Raw genomic sequence first — 18882 nt, 5'->3', positions numbered from 1 at the left:
AGATCTAGTGAAGATAAAAAATTAATCTTGAGTAACGCATATTATCAGGAATGTACAGTATCACATTTTGCTCATTAATTAACCTAAGAATGAAGCTAGAAAATTAGCTTGCTTTTCTTGTTCCCAGTAAGTTTACTGTTGATAATAATATCAATTATCTATCAAGTATTGACACCTTACTGTACAGTATATGGTTTGCCAGTTGCCTCTCACTCTATTTACTGGTAATATTTGTAATAAATAAATTTCGTAATATTGAAAGCTATCTTATACTAACAGGTCATGGTGGATGCCCACATTGATGCAATTATGATATTAGGAGAGGCCTTCCAAGAGAACAAACCTTTCGAATTTGGATCACAAGACACCACACACAGGATCCAACATCTCGTGCCTGTAATGCTGTCTCATCGTATGTGTGCACCTCCAGAAGAATCATATTCCCTGCATAGGAAAATGTCAGGAGTTTTTCTTCTTTGCGCAAAACTGAATTCTACTTTCAACTGTAAGCCTTTGTTTGAAGAAGTATTTGATGGTTATAAGTTTGGAGGAACTTGGAAAGAATTTCATGAAAGTATAGGTATGTAGAATTAGAGATTTGACTGATGTAGATACAGTACTGTACTTATATTGTTGAAAGTGATATAGCACATGCAGTAAATACTTTATTATAGAATTTTTAATATAAAATTTTTATACAGTTCTAGAATCATAGAACTCTAAATTCTTCGCTCATCTTAGTTTATTTGCCGAGACAATACCACAATCTAGAGAAATATACATTACGATGTATTTTCAAGTACATTAAATGTGATGCACATTAAACTTTAAAGTGAATTTGAAAAATGTACTAATGTGATAGGGGATTGTGTATATATTTACACATACTTGAAAAGCAAGAACACATCTTAGACCAAGTGAGAATTCAGGAAGAAAATAAGAAATTAATTTAAGACAGAATATATCTTATTTGATCCTGTAAATAGAAACCAAACATAAAATATAATAATTGACTAAATGTAATGAATGCAAGGTGTTTGTTTAATATCGTACACTTTCTTGGTGGTTTATTGTTTAACATCAATATTTGATGATTTTATGATAAATTCTAAATCAATAGATTTGGAGATAGTCAGTAGTTGAAATCCACTAAAAGTGGTTTTGATTTTAAATGTTTTTGTAGTTTCTGCAAAGCTGCAGCTTAGTAAAAAAAAATTGAGGGAAATTTTGTCTTGTAAAGACTTTGTCTAGCATAGCAGTTATCCTAAAATCTTGAAAGAAGTGTCAGTGAACTAGGTTTATTTTCTTTTTAAATATTGTAAATGTTTCATCCTATTCTAAATTTGTTGCTACACAGTTTCATTCTAGTCGCATTAGTTATGTGTGAATTCATGTCTAGTTTAATTTCCACTTATGCATTCCATTTATGAATGCATAGTTGAAGCAAGACTCCAGTTGGTAAGTGTTCTGGTTATTTTGAATTTCCTACAAATCACCTGGCGAGTCAGTGCCACTAAAGTGCTGTAAAAAATTGTTACCTATAGTCTCAGCATTTTAAACCAATTTTTAAGAGAAATTTATAAAAAGCTCTACCTATACTTATAGTTGGTAAAGTTCATGACCTCAAAATGCACTGGATTTATCAAATCTGGGCAATATGGCCCAGTGCTGGGGCCACAGAGGCAACTAAGTACTGTTATGTAAATGGAGTAAAACTGTAGTTGCAGTAGTCAAGAGTTTTGACCATAAGAGCCTAAGGGACAGGAGGGTCCAAAATAGTTACATAATTGGTATTGGCTGTAAGGTTCCTGAAGTTGAATGGAGGCCATAGTTAATGTTAAAATTGTTATGCATTGTTACCCTATATTTAACAAATTATTTTAGAGTTTACATACTTGAAATAAGTTTTCTGTATGTGGAGCTATTTTTCATTAAATTTTGATAGGAGCAATACAAAAATTGTATTGGACCTGTACTATCCCTTGAAATTGGATAAATTTAATATATGTACATAGAAAACATTCTGTATACAAGAACAGTGTATGTTTGCTTATCATATAGCTTATAAGCTCAGGGATTAGCAGGCTAATACAACAGAGTATAGTTTGTGCAATGTATGTAAATAGAAATACTTTATGTAAATATGTAATAAATTTTTAATTATATATACTTTTATTTTATATTACACATATAATTACAAATGTCTCTTCACTTTTAAACAAATCTAGTCGCAATTGCCAATATTTTTGTGTAATCTGCGCTTTTTGGTCTTGACATGTCAACTAATTTCTTTCTCAGCATCGTTGGAATTGGCACATGAATTCTGTTGCCAAGTGGAGTGCCATTGTCATCAATGAGAACAATATTGTTGGTATCAAACTTCGGCATGAGAGGTTTTTGGTCTTGGTGGCATCCAACAAGTATGGCTCGCTTCATCTGACCTTTAATAGCCACCAGGACTTTATCACCTGTTAAAAAAGACAAAAATATTAATTACACAGTAGCCTATACTGCTCAGTGTCTTGGAAACTATTCCAACAATATTCTAGGGAATACTTTGAACTTGTGTGATGATTTTAAGCAATTCTCTTCATTTCTCGGGTCAAAATTATTGTTCAATACTTTAAACTTATACTAAGAATATTGTCAAGTACAAGAGAAAAAAATGACCCAGTGATTTTGATTCTATTTAAAAAGAACTTTCTGGAATTCTTTTTTTCTAATAATTGAAAGCTTTAAAATCAAATTTATATTTATTTGGCAAGAAATAACTGGTTAATTTTTTTTCCAAAATTTTTATATTGGTACATAAGATTATAGTAACTATAAACAGTTAGGAAATTGCAACTTGCATGGTTACAAATCCTAAAGCAATTAATCTACCTAAGTTATAGATTTTAGGAAAATTGAGGATGTAGGCTAGCCATGACAAAAAAGTTCATGGCAAGATCATTTTGTAATAAGTGTGATAATTATTATGTACTTAAACACCATCCTTGCACTGGAAGCCGAAAAGGAAGGTAGGCTTTTGTCAAAAGGGCTAGTAACATCGCACTTGGTAGCTACTTTTTTTAAAAAAAGTAGTTCTTAATCAAGTTTAAGTGGGGAGAAATGTATTATAAATTAAAAAAGTAAATTCTTTATATTAACTATACATGTACCTTTTGGTGTACAGTCACTACGGCCATCATGAGACCCAATGTCGTCTTCATGATGTTCATTAATAATCTGACGAACCTGGTACCAGTGTGTGTGCAAATACACTGAAATTAAATTTTCTCAGCTCTACAGTGTTGCCTGCTACCAACATGTGCACTGGCTTTGTCAACTTGCAAAAACTGTAAGAAACAGTTCCTCCTTGCTTTTTTGATGTACACTATAAGAGTAAGGGTTGCCCTGTGGTAGGGGTGTAAGAATACTACCACCGCATGTCCTGCATGTCATAGAAAGCGACTAAAAGGACAACTGATGTCTTGTAGTCTTGCTTTTTAGGCCAACCGTTAATAACTGTGGTAACTGCTGCCTTCCAATTGGACTACTTAGTTAAAGGATAGACCCACCGCCATTAACTGTGGTTGATGACTGTAAGGGCATACAATCGTAAAAACCCTCTACCAAATTATGAACCATGCCTGATGCTATTGTAAAGGTGGATGTGGCTAGGCTGTCCACTGTAAGCAACGAGCGCCAGGATCCCCTACTAGCATGGTAAATGGGTGAGGGGTACCGCAGGGTTCACGACTGCGGCCAAAGAAGCTAGTGAAAATGGAAAATCAGAGCGGGTACTTGGAATACTGGTTCACTAACGAGAAGATTGACGGAGATTGTGGATAAGATTGAAGAGGAGGAAGATAAATTTCTTGTGTCTGCAGGCGACCAGATGAATAGGAAATGGACCTAGAGAGATAGGAAATGGGTATATAAACTATTACAGTGGGTAACTGAGCACATGTAAATGTTGTATTAATACCCAGACACCTCCTTAGTGTTGTGTGGACTGATATTTCTTTCTGCTATGGGGACAACTCTCTGCACTCACTCAATAAGAGAGAATCCTGGTACTGCATGATTTCTTTTAAGAGGAGAGAAACGGTAGATGTCACATGTACGCAACTCCTATCACTCAGTCTTCCTGGACTTAATTGATGAAGTCTTATTTTTCTCCTTTAGAAGTACCAGCAAAAACTCTCACAAAGATGAGGCAAAAGAGGAGGAACTTCAAATTTGACTTTTACAGGGTTGTATAGGTTGATAGCAACATTCTCTCAGGGGAAGAGACCATAGAAACTCTGAAGTCAGCAGAACCAGATGATATTTCCTTAGAATACAGTATAACCAGTAATGGGAAGACACTGAAAGTAAGAAGGGCAACAGCCCTCCACTTCATACTTGGTGGAAAAAACCCTTCTTTCTTTGACGGAGCACATCGATGTCTAAAGAATGCCAACCTCCTTAGGATAACACTGTTGTCATTGTCACTGGGCCATATTAGTGAGGGAATAAAAAGGAATGATGTCTAACAAAAAAATAATGGAGACCGGCAGATTTACAAAAAAAAATTTTATAATTTGTATTTTTCCTAACTACAAAAACCTGAGTCCTTCAAGTAGGGATTATGTTTTCAGTACGAGCTGGATGGTTGTTGAATCATTTAATGAAAATGTTGAGCAACAGACGAGAGTAAGGATGAGGAGCCCCGCTCCCCTGTGAAATGCATTTTCCTTATACCCTTTCGGCTCAGGATTGAGAAGGGAAGTTGAGGATGGAAGTTTACTTAGGTTTGTATTACTTTATCAATTTGTGATTTGTTCCTACGCAAAATACAAACTATCGTCCTTTAAATAAGGAGACTCACTGCTTGGTGGGTTGGAAGTCCCCCTAGAGCTGAACTGGTTGGCTTATTTTTTCCCTGGAAATGTCAACCTACATGGTCCCATACAGGATGAATAGGTTGATAGGACCTGGCCTGTCCAGATGAATGGTACTGCACATGGTCAAAGGAGGGATTCCTTCTCCCGAAGAGGTTAGCAGTCCAGAATAATGTACTGTATTGATGATCAACGAGTTGATATATATTCCACCATCCTCCCCATCGGTCAATGGAGGATGGGGGGATAGGAAAGAACTAATTAAAGGATGGAGTTCAGAAGTGTAGTTTACCAGCACCAAGTCATATCCAGCGAATAACGCTTCGACCGCTTTGTCCCTAGGAAATGGCAGAAAGAATGGAGGAGAAGAGCCAATCATTCTGCCTTGCTTGCTACAAAACTAATTGCGCAGCTACCACAAGACCAAGTGCAAAGGCATCAAAGGACTTGTGGGTACCCTCTCAGCAGTCAAGCTGTATGTATTATGGATAGACACATTAAGTCCGAAAAAGATCCTGTTCTAGACGCCTCATCCTTGGTTCTGCCAGTGCTAAGGAAGAATTGTTGACAGTCATGTCTGAGGTGTCAGCTTTTCTTCAGATAGCACTGCAGAGCCCACACGAGACACCCTTCTCTATGCTACTTGTTGCATCATGGAGAGAGGGGATGGAGAAGGGCTCGAACCTGTGGTCGTGCTTCGGAAGGTTCCAAGTTTGGCTATGTGCCCTAGCACTAAACCAATGAGCTCCTTCCTCCTCTCACTGTGGGAGACCAAGGCAGAGAAATCATTTAACTCTCTTAAACTCTTCACCAATACTAAGGTAGCAGACAGTCTTGAGAGTCAGAATCTTGACTGAGTTCTTCTCAAAGGTGCAGACAAGTACGAGTGAGAACCTTGGGAATGAGGGATATCCCTCTCCAGGGCCTGAGGTGCCGAGATCAGCATGACTGTTTGAAGCTACTCACAAGCACAAGTAACTTCTATGAAGAGAGGTCTATCCCCTTACATTGAAAGATCATGCTCAAATCTGAGCAGTCACCCTGACAGCAGCAAACGTGAAGAGTTTCTCTCGGCATGGAAGATGAGGAAATCCGATATCTGCTCTACAGATGTCCTGACTGGAGAAGAATCACTTCTACGACATCAATCGTAGAGGATGACCCACTTTCTCCGAGAGAGTGAGGGCCAAGGGATTTCTCTCGTGATCTCAAAAAGGCAGAACAGAATACCATTCGGTATGAGGCCTTCTGGGAGCCACCAGAGTAGATAAGCAAATGGAAAGGAGGCCAAAGAGCTGAAGAGGATAGTAAGTAACAGTATTAAAGGACTCCCACTATCCAAGGCTCAGGCCTATGCCATTTCTGGTTTGCCCAAAACCATGACAAGCAATCCCCTACACTCAGATGTAAGAAAAAGGGGTGGAATGCTGGCAACAGCTTATCCCACTTCTGCTGCCTCACTGTCTGGAACGAACAGGTTGGGTAGGTCGAAAGGGCTGAGCCTGCACAGGTTCCTTTCAGGACGTTGCGGGTGGTCCTGCCAGGGTCCAGGAAAGGCCCAGAGGCCTTCCTAGCTGAACCCGTCAATGAAGAGTTCTGAAGAGACAGAGCTACCTTTGAAGTAACTTATTTTGAGAATTGGGAGACCAATGTATCTCTCCTCCTCAAACACCCAGTTGACCTGCTAATTGTCGACTGGTGCCAGGAAGGCCATTGCCTTCCCACCAGACAGCATGAGACACTTGTAATTCTTCAGAGACTCTGGGGTTGTTATGATAACCTTTTGACTTAGCGAAGTACATCACTGCAACTGACCACTGGATGAGCCAGGATACCACTTGGAATATGGCCATGGTCGACAAATCATAGCTACCAACTCAGATGCCAAAACAACATGGGCAGCCCCAGGGATGGGCACTGAAATGCTGTTCAATGACTGAGGCCCATCTTGAAGGTGGATCCAAGGAAGTCTTGCTTCGACCATTGCACTCACGAATGTGTGTACAGATGTCCACCAGAAGCACTCTTGACTCATGATTGACTGCCTCTGTCAGCACTGGTCCAAGATCTGGTGTTTTAAGGCCAGACGAACCCGAGTACCCACTTACCCTACCATGGAAGAGGGTACAGCAGGTTGTTCCAACGATTCATTTCCCACCCAAGAATACAATTGTTCTGTCTTAAGGACAGAATTGACAATGAAATCGCCCTACTGCCTCGTTAAATGATTCAATGGCCGTCCAGCTTCTGCTGAAAATATATTCCTTACTTCCTTACTGCATGGCGTTCTGCTAGATTGGAAATTGAGTCCCACTGTAACTCGATAGTTTCTTGTAGTGTCTGCAATCTCAACATCCTTGTGAGCTAAGAAATTGAGGTTTGTGGCAGCCTATATGTCTACCTACTGAGTCATCAGCAGCCCGTGCCAAGCCCTCCCTGGTCCTAGCTTGGGTGAAGAAAGAGGAGGCTGATCATATGGATATATGGTCAGGCTCTTGGGCATTGTCTCAGTCCCTTGCCTCTGCCATTCATGAGCAAGCTTTAAACCTTTAAAGGACAACGGTTTGTATTTTGCATAGGAACAAATTACAGCACAGCTGTAGTTACTGGGAAATTGTAAATCCTTCCTTCCTTCTAAGCATCCCTCCCATACGACGACCTGCCAAAACATTAATATCAAAGAAAAAGCAAAAGATTAAACATGCCCAATGAGGATGCTGGAAGTAAGTTTGTAATATAAGGCAGTTAAAAACATAGTGGTAGCTTAGTGACCTGCTGGGTGGGTGCAACTTACCCGCCACCCTCCAGCTAACTACCACCACCTTGTTAAGTTTTGATAGCTGTAACCCGCTTCCCAGAAAGCATAGCCTACTCCTCATAAAGTATGAAGGATTGTATTCACTATGAACAAATGTACTACTGTGTAAGAAGGGGAAAAGGAGGTTACAAAAAACATACCTGTGTGGCCAACGCTTTTTTTGTTGTATACATGGATGCATCTTGGTGGTTTCCCTTCCAGCATAGCAGCTTTCCCTATCTTGCTGTTATCAACGACACGTAATCTGGCCATTTTTCTTATCTCGTGAAGTGTGGATGAAGTGTGCAATCCAGCCGTTCCTTTGCTGGATTGCAGCACCATTCGCTGCAGCAGCACATTACTCATTTTCCACTGAAATATAATATGCAACATTGAAATAAAATTACATTTTAAATTCTTACATGAATCTTAAAACATTGTTTATTTTTACAGTAGTCCACAGATGGAGAATTCGGACAAAAATTCTTATTAAAGTATATCCATACTAATAATACTGAACCATCTCATAATGTTTAAATACAGTAATGTACATGACAAACAAATTTCTGGAAAAAAGCAACCTTCAAGTAAAAAGAAATTATAACTAATATAACCATGTAGCTTACTTTTCATAATTTCAGGTAATGCTCTTCAATCAACACAAATCTTTAAAATATTAAATCCTCCCCTTGACTGAAAATATTCAAAATAATGAGACCACTGAATTTACAGAGTTTTCCTCGCATACCCAGCTATGGATATTATAGTACAGTACTGTAAAACTGAAGCATGATGTCTAATCATTGTAATAACTAAAAAATCAAAGTTAATATATTCCCTATGTAAAAAGATAATACTCCTACCTAGAAGGTTATAAACATTGAGTTATATACATTGTTCATCATTTATTCTTAATATGTTTTATGTTCATTTGAGTTATATACATTGTTCATCATTTATTCTAAATATGTTTTATGTTCATTTTAGATTGACCATGGTCATTGTTCAATAATAAAGACATTTGAATAAATGGACCAAGCTTTTATTTATGACCACGGCCAGAGATGGATTCAGGATAACAGATATTGTGAATGACTAAATCCTAAGAACTAATCAAAATGCCAGCAGTAGGATGTCCAATACCAGGCTGTGATTACGTCACGGACGACCTTGAGGCCGCCATCATAGCTGCACTCATAACTGCTCACTGCACCACACATGCTCCTGGACAAGCTGCCAAAGTAGAAAGAGTTAAAAGACCTACAATATCGACAGCGGGAACAAGTGAAGAATGGGCATATTTTCAATCACGATGGTCTGACTATGTAGACGCAACTAAAATTGAGGGCCGTGATCGTGTGGTACAGCTTCTAGAATGCTGCGAAGAACAACTTCGAAAAGACTTAACACGATCAGCTGGTGGCAGTCTTACTAACAAGACTGAAGTAGAAGTGATGGGAGCAATAAAAAAACTGGCAGTTCGAGAGGAAAACACCATGGTAGCTCGAGTGACTCTACACAACATGCGTCAAGACCGTGATGAGCCTGTACGACGTTTCTGCGCACGACTTATAGGACAGGCTAGTGTTTGCAAATTCCTGATAAAATGTCCAGGATGCAACGTTGATGTAAATTATACTAGCACAATAGTGAGAGACGTATTAGCACGCGGCATATGTGACCCTGAAATACAATTAGATCTACTTGGTGATAAGAATCAGGACATGTCATTGGAAGAAGTTGCACAGTTTGTCGAAGCTAAAGAATCTGGTAAACGATCTGCCTCCCGACTATTAGACTCTCATGAGGTCCAAGCAGCGGCCAGTAGTTCATACAGAAAGGCAAAACAAACCGCTGTCAAAGATAAAAACGAAGTTTGCTCATACTGTGGCAAGAAAGGACATGGTAAAAACTCCTGCACGTGCAAGAAAATCAGAATGTCTAGCTTACGGTCATAGATGTGAACACTGCAACCGAGAAAATCACTTCGAGAGTGTTTGCCGTAGTAAGGGCAAACCAAAAGTGAAACCCAGTGCTCACAATGCCAATGACTACGAGAATGCGGTGTTCAACACCTTGTGCAGCGTATCATCAATCTCTAAACGACACACCAACAAGACATTGGCTTTGGACCACCATCTGTATGACAACTTATCTGATACTTGGATAAAGAGACCTTCCAAATCTCAACCTTTCATAAATCTGACAATCAGAACGTCACCTAAGGATTACGAAGCCTTTGGTTTCCACCTTCAAGCTGGTACACATGCTGTTCGTATATCTGCAATGGCAGACACTGGATGCCAAAGCTGTCTCGCAGGTATCAAGGACATCCACAAACTTGGCCTCAAGCAAAGTGACCTCATTCCTGTAACTATGAAAATGCACGCTGCAAATAACAGAGGCATTAAAATCCTCGGTGCCACAATCCTTTGTATATCAGGAACAGATGAGCAGGGGAACCTTGTTGAGACTAGACAAATGACATATGTCACCGACAACTCGGATAAGCTCTTCATCAGTAGGGAAGCCTGCATCGCCCTTGGCATGATATCGGATAGTTTTCCGACTATTGGTGAAATCTATGACACACAATCAGAAACTCCGAATGCCACCAACAATGGAGTAGGAAGCGTTAGTGGACTAGCCAATCAGTGTGACTGCCCAAAACGTCAACTACCACCTCCGCCGCCTACAGAATTACCGTTCAGTGCAACCGAGTCCAACCGGTCTAAACTAAAGGACTACCTCTTGAAGTACTACGAATCAAGTACATTCAACGTATGTGACCACCAACCGTTACCACTAATGGATGGACCCCCAATGAAGCTGATGATCGATCCGAATGCTGATCCTGTTGCTCGTCACACACCAGTGCCAGTGCCGTTACACTGGCAAGAGGAAGTTAAAGCTGGACTTGACCAGGACGTCCGCCTTGGTGTCCTTGAACCTGTCCCAATCGGAGAACCAGTAACTTGGTGCCATCGGATGGTTGTATGTGCTAAGAAAAATGGCACACCTCGACGAACAGTTGATTTTCAGCCTCTCAATGTGCACGCTAAGAGAGAAACGCATCATACGCCTTCTCCATTTCACCAAGCAAGGTCAGTACCACAAGGAAAAAAGAAAACCGTCTTTGATGCCTGGAACGGATACCACATTGTACCGATTCAGGAATCTGACCGTCACTTAACTACGTTTATCACTCCTTGGGGACGCTATCGTTATAAAACAGCCCCTCAAGGGTATATTGCTTCTGGCGATGGATATACTCGACGGTATGATGAAATAGTTGCCAAGATACCCAACAAAACTAAATGTGTCGACGATGTTCTTCTTTGGTCTGACTCAATAGAGGAGAGTTTTTTCCAAGCTGTACAATGGCTCGACATATGTGGAAGACACGGCATAACACTCAACCCTGACAAATTTCGTTTTGCAGAAGACGCAGCTGAATTCGCTAGATTCGAAATAACCCCAGACACAGTTCGCCCATGTGCAAGATATCTTAGTGCAATTATGGACTTTCCAACCCCAAGAAATATCACCGATGTCAGATCTTGGTTTGGTTTAGTAAACCAAGTATCGTATGCTTTCAGCATGACCGACAAAATGCTACCATTCAGACAGTTATTGAAACCAGGAACACCATTCACCTGGAATGACGATATTAATGCACTCTTTGAGGAGTCTAAAACTGCCATTATCAACGAAATTGAAGAAGGCGTGTGAATCTTTGACAAGACAAAACCTACCTGTCTCGCCACCGATTGGTCAAAATCAGGAATTGGATTCTGGCTGTTCCAGAAACATTGTGACTGTCCAGACTACCTACCGTTTTGTTGTCGCACTGGTTGGAAGATCACACTTGTCGGAAGTAGGTTCACACATGCAGCCGAGTCTCGATATGCACCAGTTAAAGGTGAAGCGTTGGCAGTCGTCGATGCTCTTGATAAGGCAAGATACTTTGTTCTTGGCTGTGAAGATCTTGTGGTCGCAGTTGACCATAAACCCCTGTTGAAAATATTTGGTGACAGATCATTGGAGGACATATCAAATTCACGTCTCAGAAACTTGAAGGAAAAGTCCCTCCGCTATCGATTTCGCATGATTCATATCCCAGGGGTCAAGCATCTCGCTGCAGATGGAGTATAGCGCCACCCAACTGGAAAATCTGAAAAGCTATCGCTTCAAGATGACATTGCATCAGTTGACAGTGTACCTTCCGTGAGAAATGTTCCCCTACACAAATTGCCATCAGCATATTCTGTTTCCACTGACAATGATATTGATACTTGTATCACCGCATCAGCAGTATGCTCACTTGACTCACTTAACGTGAGAGCAGTCACCTGGGACAGAGTTCGCACTGCCACAAGTAGTGACGATAACATGCATAAACTGCTCAGCCTTATAGAATGCGGAGTACCAGAGTCTCGCCAAGAATTTCCTGTACATCTTCAAGAGTATTTTCAATTCCGCGAGCATCTCTACACTGTTGATGGTGTGATACTATACAAGGAGCGTATAGTTATTCCTCCAGCCCTTCGTCAGGAAATTCTCACATCTCTTCATTCAGCACATCAAGGAATTACCTCTATGGTATCACGAGCAGAGTCATCTGTGTTTTGGCCAGGGATAACACCCGCTATAACAGCACTTCGAGCTGGATGCAACCACTGCAATCGCATCGCGCCTTCGAATCCTAGTGCTCTGCCTACACCCCTTATATCTCCAGACTACCCGTTCCAATGTGTTTGTGCAGATTACTTTCACTACCGAGGAGTTGGATATTTAGTTAAAGTTGATTGATACTCGAATTGGCCCATAGTTGAACGATCTTCGAACGGTGCAGAGGGTCTTATAACTTCACTACGCTGAACATTTGTGACATTTGGGATTCCGGATGAATTGACATCTGATGGTGGACCTGAATTTACAGCGACGGCAACTAGGCAGTTTTTAAAGGACTGGGGAGTCCATCACCGCCTTTCCTCTGTGGCCTTCCCACATAGTAATTGCAGAGCCGAAATAGGCGTCAAAACTGTCAAGCGTCTTATAGCGGACAACACGGGCAGTAACGGTGATCTCAACACAGATGAATTCCAACGTGCGATGCTCCAATACAGGAACACACCTGACAGAGATACCAAGTTATCTCCTGCAATATGTGTATTTGGTCGTCCCATCAGAGACTTCATACCTGTCCCGCCCGGCAGGTACCGTCCCCACGACACGTGGAAGGAAACACTCGATGCAAGAGAGGAGGCCCTAAGATATCGACACCTTAAACAAGGAGAGCGCTTATCAGAGCACACTAAGAGACTACCCCCACTGTCCGTAGGTGACCGGGTTCGCATCCAAAATCAAACAGGAAATCACCCCCTGAAATGGGACAAAACCGGTGTCATAATAGAAATCCGCCAATTCGACCAATACGTCGTCAGAGTTGATGGCTCTGGTAGGGTCACGCTAAGGAACCGGAAGTTTTTGAGACAATACGTGCCTGTCAGGAGTATTCCAGAAGTCCGTACAATTAGAGATGACTATAATTGGAATCAGATTGTACCTATTGCCAATCCTTCGACCACTAAAACGTCTGAGACCATTGCGAAGGACACCATTCCGACAACCCAAAATCCGGACACACATGGTACTCTTCCATTGACCACTTTGCCGTTACCAAGTGGTACTACTCCTAACATTCATTTTGATGTTGCTGCTCCGGAATGCTAACCCAACGACCTCGGTAACACTGCGAATCATCAAGCAGAGATTCCGCCTCCCAATGATAGCACAAACTCTCCATCGCAGTTAACTCCTGCCATGCCAAATTTGGAGCAACGCAAGTCCAGTCGTACCTGTCGACCGCCAGCATGGCACTGTGATTTCGAGATGAACTAGCTATAGTGTCATCATGATCAACGCATGACAATAATTGTTTTTCAAGTTTCTGTTCCTTCACATGCTAACAGGAGTTTAGTGTTCATGAACCTATAATTTGGACGTTTAATTCCCACCCAATGTTTTGACATCAGTTTTAAACCGACCTCCACGAGAGACATTTTAAAAGGCCGTTTAAAAACTTGGGGGGAAATAGAGGGTTATAAACATTGAGTTATATACATTGTTCATCATTTATTCTTAATATGTTTTATGTTCATTTGAGTTATATACATTGTTCATCATTTATTCTAAATATGTTTTATGTTCATTTCAGATTGACCGTGGTCATTGTTCAATAATAAAGGCATTTGAATAAATGGACCAAGCTCGTATTTACTACCCCTAGAATATCTTTGTTTCAACCCTTTTTATAAAATTGCCTCTCTACCATCTAACAGATTAGTCACACCAAATTGTACCACTCAAGACGGAGAGGGTTAACCACCCATCCCACTGGTTAGCGGGGGAGAGGGGGTAGTACCTACCCCTCTCACTCACACCTGTGACTGTACTTCCCATTACTTGGAGGTAGGACTTCAAGGGGGGCTGGGGTGGTAGACAAATCTGTATAAATCGCTACAGGTTTGTATTGTTAGGAAAAATACAAATTATTTCAAAATCTATCATTTTTTTCCGTAACCGGAATACAAACCTACACTATTCATAGGGGTATGACTCACCCATTAGAAGGGCAGACATCTCAGCCAATCTGGCTTTGTGGCTTTACCAGAGGATTCCCCTTTGTGTGTGTTAGCACATAAAAGAGGAAACCCTAACACCTCACTTATCACCTCGACAGTATATGCATAACTTTTGTAAGATTTTTGTACTCTTATCTTTACATTGGATCCCACACTGCTGTTTAACAGAATCCTATTTGACAGTGCCCATACTAACGTTATGTAGCAGTAACCAGTGGTGTTTAGTAGATGCAGTAGAATTTTGCAAGTGTTACCATTTCAAGAAATAGAACCTAGAATGACAGCTTTAAAGTTCACTAAGTTCCAAGACTTCAGGGTATTACCTTTCTAAAAGCATTGCAGTATTAATAAGAAAGTACTGTACTGTAGATGGTTATGCTGTTGTTTACGGACAAACATTGTACAATATAAGATCTTTGACAAAAAGTTTGGGATGAAGCCCTGACACCTGCCACTGTCTAAAATTCACATAAAACTGGGTTCTCAAAAGTTAATCTGATGGGTGGTTGTTGCACTTCTGGAATAGGCATGAACTTTTCATAAGATGATGAGGGGAAAGGTTGGGAATGCTAAAACAGCTAGTAATGAGCGCTTCGGGCTAAAACTTTTTAACTTGAGGTTTTAGCTCAATAACACCGGCAGTAAATGGGAATAATAATAAACATGAAATCAAGATGAGTAAAGAAAGAATTCAAGTGTTGTGCGGTAAGATTGCTGTCTGAAACTGTGTGTGGTGGGGAGAATGGCAAAACAACAAGCTGCCACATTCTACTCAAGCATGCATAGCTCCAGTTAGGAAGCTTTACTGATGAATTACTCTCTGACCATGATTATTGGGGCAAACCACCCATTTATGAGTTGTTGGACCCCCTTATATACAGACCATCATGGGGGACTGGGGGACTCCAGTGGGAAAACGGTTCATTGACTGGGGAAATGGCAAAACAAATGATTTGCAGCAATAATAATGGTCATAAATGCAAAATGTAAGTGGCTGAAAATTAAAATATCATAATTATCTATGATTCACTTCATGTCCTTCTAATTGTTTTTGTTCCGTCGTGGTTTGCTTCACTCGCCATTAAACATTACTTACATCACTGCTCATATGTTCTGGCAAGCAGTACGTGTTGAGCTGCGGTCGCACGCCCCGTTGGTCATTAATTCAGGGTTATTTTTTAACTTCACATGAGCAACAATAGCTATCCTCTGAACAGAGAGTTTTCATTAAAATCAATGGAGCCTTAGTATATCAGTGGCCAGTTCCTCCCGCGTGGATAGAAAATGGACATCAAATAACCTAAATTTTCCCCCCAAACCTAACCTACAAACTGTATCCTTACTTTCTTACCTAATGCGCGGGGGGGGGGGGGGGGGGGGGGGGGGGGGGGCTAACACCCTTTGCAACCCACCTTACACTACAGAATTCTAAGTTAGCCGTAATCGTACATACAGGTGGCCGCTATCATACATACAGCCCTAATCAATTGCTGACATAAATGAAATTAAACTAAATTAAAAAAAAAAATTAATTAAATGATAGATCGTACTTCCCTCTTGGAGAAATCTTTATGTGATGGTCGTGAAGATGAGACTGAAGGGGAGAAAAGAAAAAACTGGCTGTTGTGGAACAACATTGGGGAACTTGTGCATATTTGTAAGCTCATAATTGGTTAAAAGGGCCAGGAAATGATTACGTCATACAAAAAACAGAACAGCTGGTGAAAGCGAACGCAAGCATCGCATGCCCAATAAGTAACCATCAGTCTAACAACCGATAGACAAGTTATTATGCTACAGTACCCATTTTACATTAAGAGAAAAATACCAAGCTAGCCAATACTCGTCCACGGGTGTGTGCATGATAGCGGCCACTTATATGTATGATTACGGCTACCTTAGGATACGGCAGTGTAAGGGGGGTCACAGGGGGCGTGAGCCCCCCGTTAGGTAAGTAGATAAGGATACGGCATGTAGGTTAGGTTAGGGGGTAAAGTTTAGGTTAGTTGATGTCCATTTTTAATCCACACGAGAGGAACTGGCCGCTGTTATACAAAGGCTCCTTCGTCCATTTCTAATAGCAAATCCCAGTTTCGCTAGAAATTAAAGTATGTTATATCAACCCTTAATTTGATACTATGGGTTAACCATCACTATATCATACCCAATCACTCGGAGCGCTTGTAGATCAGCAGACACAAGTCCAACTAAGTTTACGTATGTCGAAGTGTCCTTACCTGGGGATGGGGTTAAGGCGTCCCCCCTTGCAACCATCCCTCGTTACCAATAATAAATGATGGTCTATATTACCTCATTCTAGGTTAAGTTGTTAACTTACCAAAGGCTGCTTGTATAATACTAGAATACTACCAAACTGGGCATAGTAGCCCTAACGGTAAGACTAAAACTAGTCTAGTCCTACCACAGGTCTGTGGTCCTATCTTGGGTACTGTATAGACCTAGCAATCTCTTTCTATTCTATAATCCAAAATCATAATGGATAAATTTACTTGAAAAAAAAAAAAATAGTTACCGGATATATTTTCAGGACCAAAATGTGCCGGATGTTTACTAAAATCCTACAGAATTGTATAAAGATAAGAAACTATTTGGCAAAATCTGTTTTGTAATCTAGATAATAGATGGCGCGGAGCTAAAATGTTCATCCTTATTTTGACTTAATTGTGTGGTTTTTTTTTTAGGATAATAGTAATGTAATGACAATATATGTATAAGTAATAATTCATGGCATTTTTTTTAATTTTAAGAACTAATTAGATATAACGAATCAAGTACAAAAGTGATGTACACAAGAGTATACATTAAATACCAGATATCACACTTCTTCCTTTAATGTTTTTATTCTTCTGCTGACGTCATCAGTAACAACATTTGAACGTGAGAGGACATTACCAAGAGAATTAACTTCATTGTGCTATTTTAATCTAAACAGGAAGACTATTTTTGAAATACTTAGTTAGAAAAAAACGGTAAGCATTCCTTTAAATATAGTATAACTCTAGAAAATTTAATACTTGTCTCAGCGGCAATGGCAGACAGTTATATCTTTTCAACTACTGAGTCTGCTTTTATAATTCCAGTGACGTTTTGATCATTGTAGTTAAAATTAAATTTAGTAGTTTTACAGTAATACAAGTTATCATTGGTTATTAACTAATAAGCCTTTGTATAATGACGGACAGGATCTCTGACGTTTATGGAACACCACATGAAAATAACAGGTGGATGAGAGAGACTAGGAAATGGATGAAAGATATGGAAATGAACGGTAGCCATGGTAAAGTTGTCTATTCTATTATTATGTATAGAGCTAAGGACAACTGTTTGAAATTAAATGATAGGAAAAGACATGAAGAAGGAGGGAGGGTAGATTGGAAGCTATGTGGGGCAGTTACTGAAGTCCGCCCATTTCATTCTTGACTGTCCAGACCTCAGCGACGAGAGAAAAAAAGATTTTATTGTAGTGGATTTGTGGGGCATGGCCGTCATCATATGTACACCCCTTTATTTGTATACCTCGCATTAATGACTAATTTTTATTTTATTTATTTAATCAAACTTGTTCATTTCAATCGACAGCCAAATAACTTTTCACTGAAATTCTTTGAAAATAAGACGTGTTCCTGTTGTATCTATAGCGAGTTTGAACTGTTCTGTTATAGATATATAATTCGAGGAAATCCATTTGCTTTTATTATTATAGATGTTTTAAAATACCAGAAATTATAATTAAAAAAATACATTTTAAAAAGGAAACAAACAAGAACACCGCCTAACCTAACCTTCTTACCTAGGACCCACCAGCTACCCTCCCTCTTAGACTGCCTTATCCATATCTTACCTTAAGACTAAGTCTTAACCCTGTGTTGCTTCCCAAGCTTCCCAACTGGCTTTTTTCCTGAAATTGAGATTTTCAGGCATATTTCCTAGTTTAACCCATTCTTAAATCATTATCATCATCTCCTACGCTTATTTACGCAAAGGGCCTCGGTTAGATTTCATCAGTCGTCTCTATTTATAGCTTTTAATTCAATACTTCACCATTCATCATCTACTTCATGCTTCATAGTCCTCAGCCATGTAGGCCTGGGTCTTCCAACTCTTCTAGTGCCTTGAAAAATATGTAGGCTAATTCTGGCTATTAAAGAAATCACATCTATCCAAATGCCTATACACACACTAATAACACTTTCATCCACTGAGTCTTCAGCAGCCATTGGCTGGCCCTCCCTGGTCCCAGCTTGGGCACTGATCATATGGTATATATGGTCAGTCTCTAAGGCATTTCCCTGCTTGATAGGGCAATGTCACTGTTCCTTGCCTCTGCCACTCATGAGCGGTCTTTAAACCTTGGAAGGGAAATAGCCACTTGTTTGAGATCCCTTTAATATGAATCTTTCTAAAATACTTGTTAAAGAAGAACTTTCAAATGTGTTATGTAGTCAGGGAGGAGCTACAGTAGTAATAAAAGGGGTGGAGCTTGTATAGAAACAATGGAAGAAGAAGATTGGCCAACAGAAAGTCAAATTTTAGTAGAAACAGTTGTGAT

The 18882-nt window shown here is 40.0% G+C and overlaps 3 protein-coding genes across 8 annotated transcripts in view; 2 read left to right on the top strand and 1 right to left on the bottom strand.

Moving 5' to 3' along the window:
* The window catches only part of Coq8 (ubiquinone biosynthesis protein COQ8, mitochondrial), a 129176-nt gene extending 127926 nt beyond the window's left edge, over nucleotides 1-1250 (top strand). For all 3 annotated transcript variants that reach the window (XM_068395089.1, XM_068395090.1, XM_068395091.1), the window contains one exon: nucleotides 280-1250. In XM_068395089.1, the coding sequence (XP_068251190.1) occupies nucleotides 280-588 (309 nt within the window). In that variant the 3' untranslated portion in view covers nucleotides 589-1250. The remainder of the gene's footprint in view (nucleotides 1-279) is intronic.
* The window catches only part of LOC137660300 (uncharacterized), a 70238-nt gene that overhangs the window by 10519 nt on the left and 40837 nt on the right, over nucleotides 1-18882 (top strand). Inside the window, exon 1 of one of the 2 annotated variants that reach the window (XM_068395092.1) lies at nucleotides 17199-17302. The exons of the other annotated variant lie outside the window; for it this stretch is intronic. The gene's annotated coding sequence lies outside the window, so the exon portion shown is untranslated. Of the gene's footprint in view, nucleotides 1-17198; nucleotides 17303-18882 lie in introns of those variants that run through there. 2 annotated transcript variants of the gene reach the window in all.
* Nucleotides 2133-16936, bottom strand: mRpL14 (mitochondrial ribosomal protein L14). Of its 3 annotated transcripts, none has more exons than XM_068395094.1 (3): nucleotides 16846-16936; nucleotides 7827-8037; nucleotides 2133-2468 (listed from the first exon to the last, which is right to left on the bottom strand). In XM_068395094.1, exons 2-3 carry the CDS (start codon nucleotides 8029-8031, stop codon nucleotides 2215-2217), a joined length of 459 nt encoding a protein of 152 aa, XP_068251195.1. In that variant the 5' UTR covers nucleotides 8032-8037; nucleotides 16846-16936; the 3' UTR covers nucleotides 2133-2214. The 3 variants fall into 3 exon arrangements, with proteins under 3 accessions (XP_068251195.1, XP_068251196.1, XP_068251197.1); XM_068395095.1 differs by lacking the exon at nucleotides 16846-16936 and adding an exon at nucleotides 16651-16788; XM_068395096.1 differs by lacking the exon at nucleotides 16846-16936 and adding an exon at nucleotides 16550-16690.

Source organism: Palaemon carinicauda, chromosome 20 (genome assembly GCF_036898095.1).
Source record: "Palaemon carinicauda isolate YSFRI2023 chromosome 20, ASM3689809v2, whole genome shotgun sequence".
Lineage (NCBI taxonomy): Eukaryota > Metazoa > Arthropoda > Malacostraca > Decapoda > Palaemonidae > Palaemon > Palaemon carinicauda.
This window is presented reverse-complemented; position numbering and strand designations above follow the sequence as displayed.

What these genes read in the sequence shown, in the direction of transcription:
- mRpL14 (XM_068395094.1), bottom strand. Translation starts at nt 8,031, where the DNA reads ATGAGTAATGTGCTGCTGCAGCGAATGGTGCTGCAATCCAGCAAAGGA. An exon ending in AAAAAGCGTTGGCCACACAG is followed by an intron (nt 2,469 to 7,826) that starts GTATGTTTTTTG and finishes CTTTTTTAACAG; the next exon opens with GTGATAAAGTCCTGGTGGCT.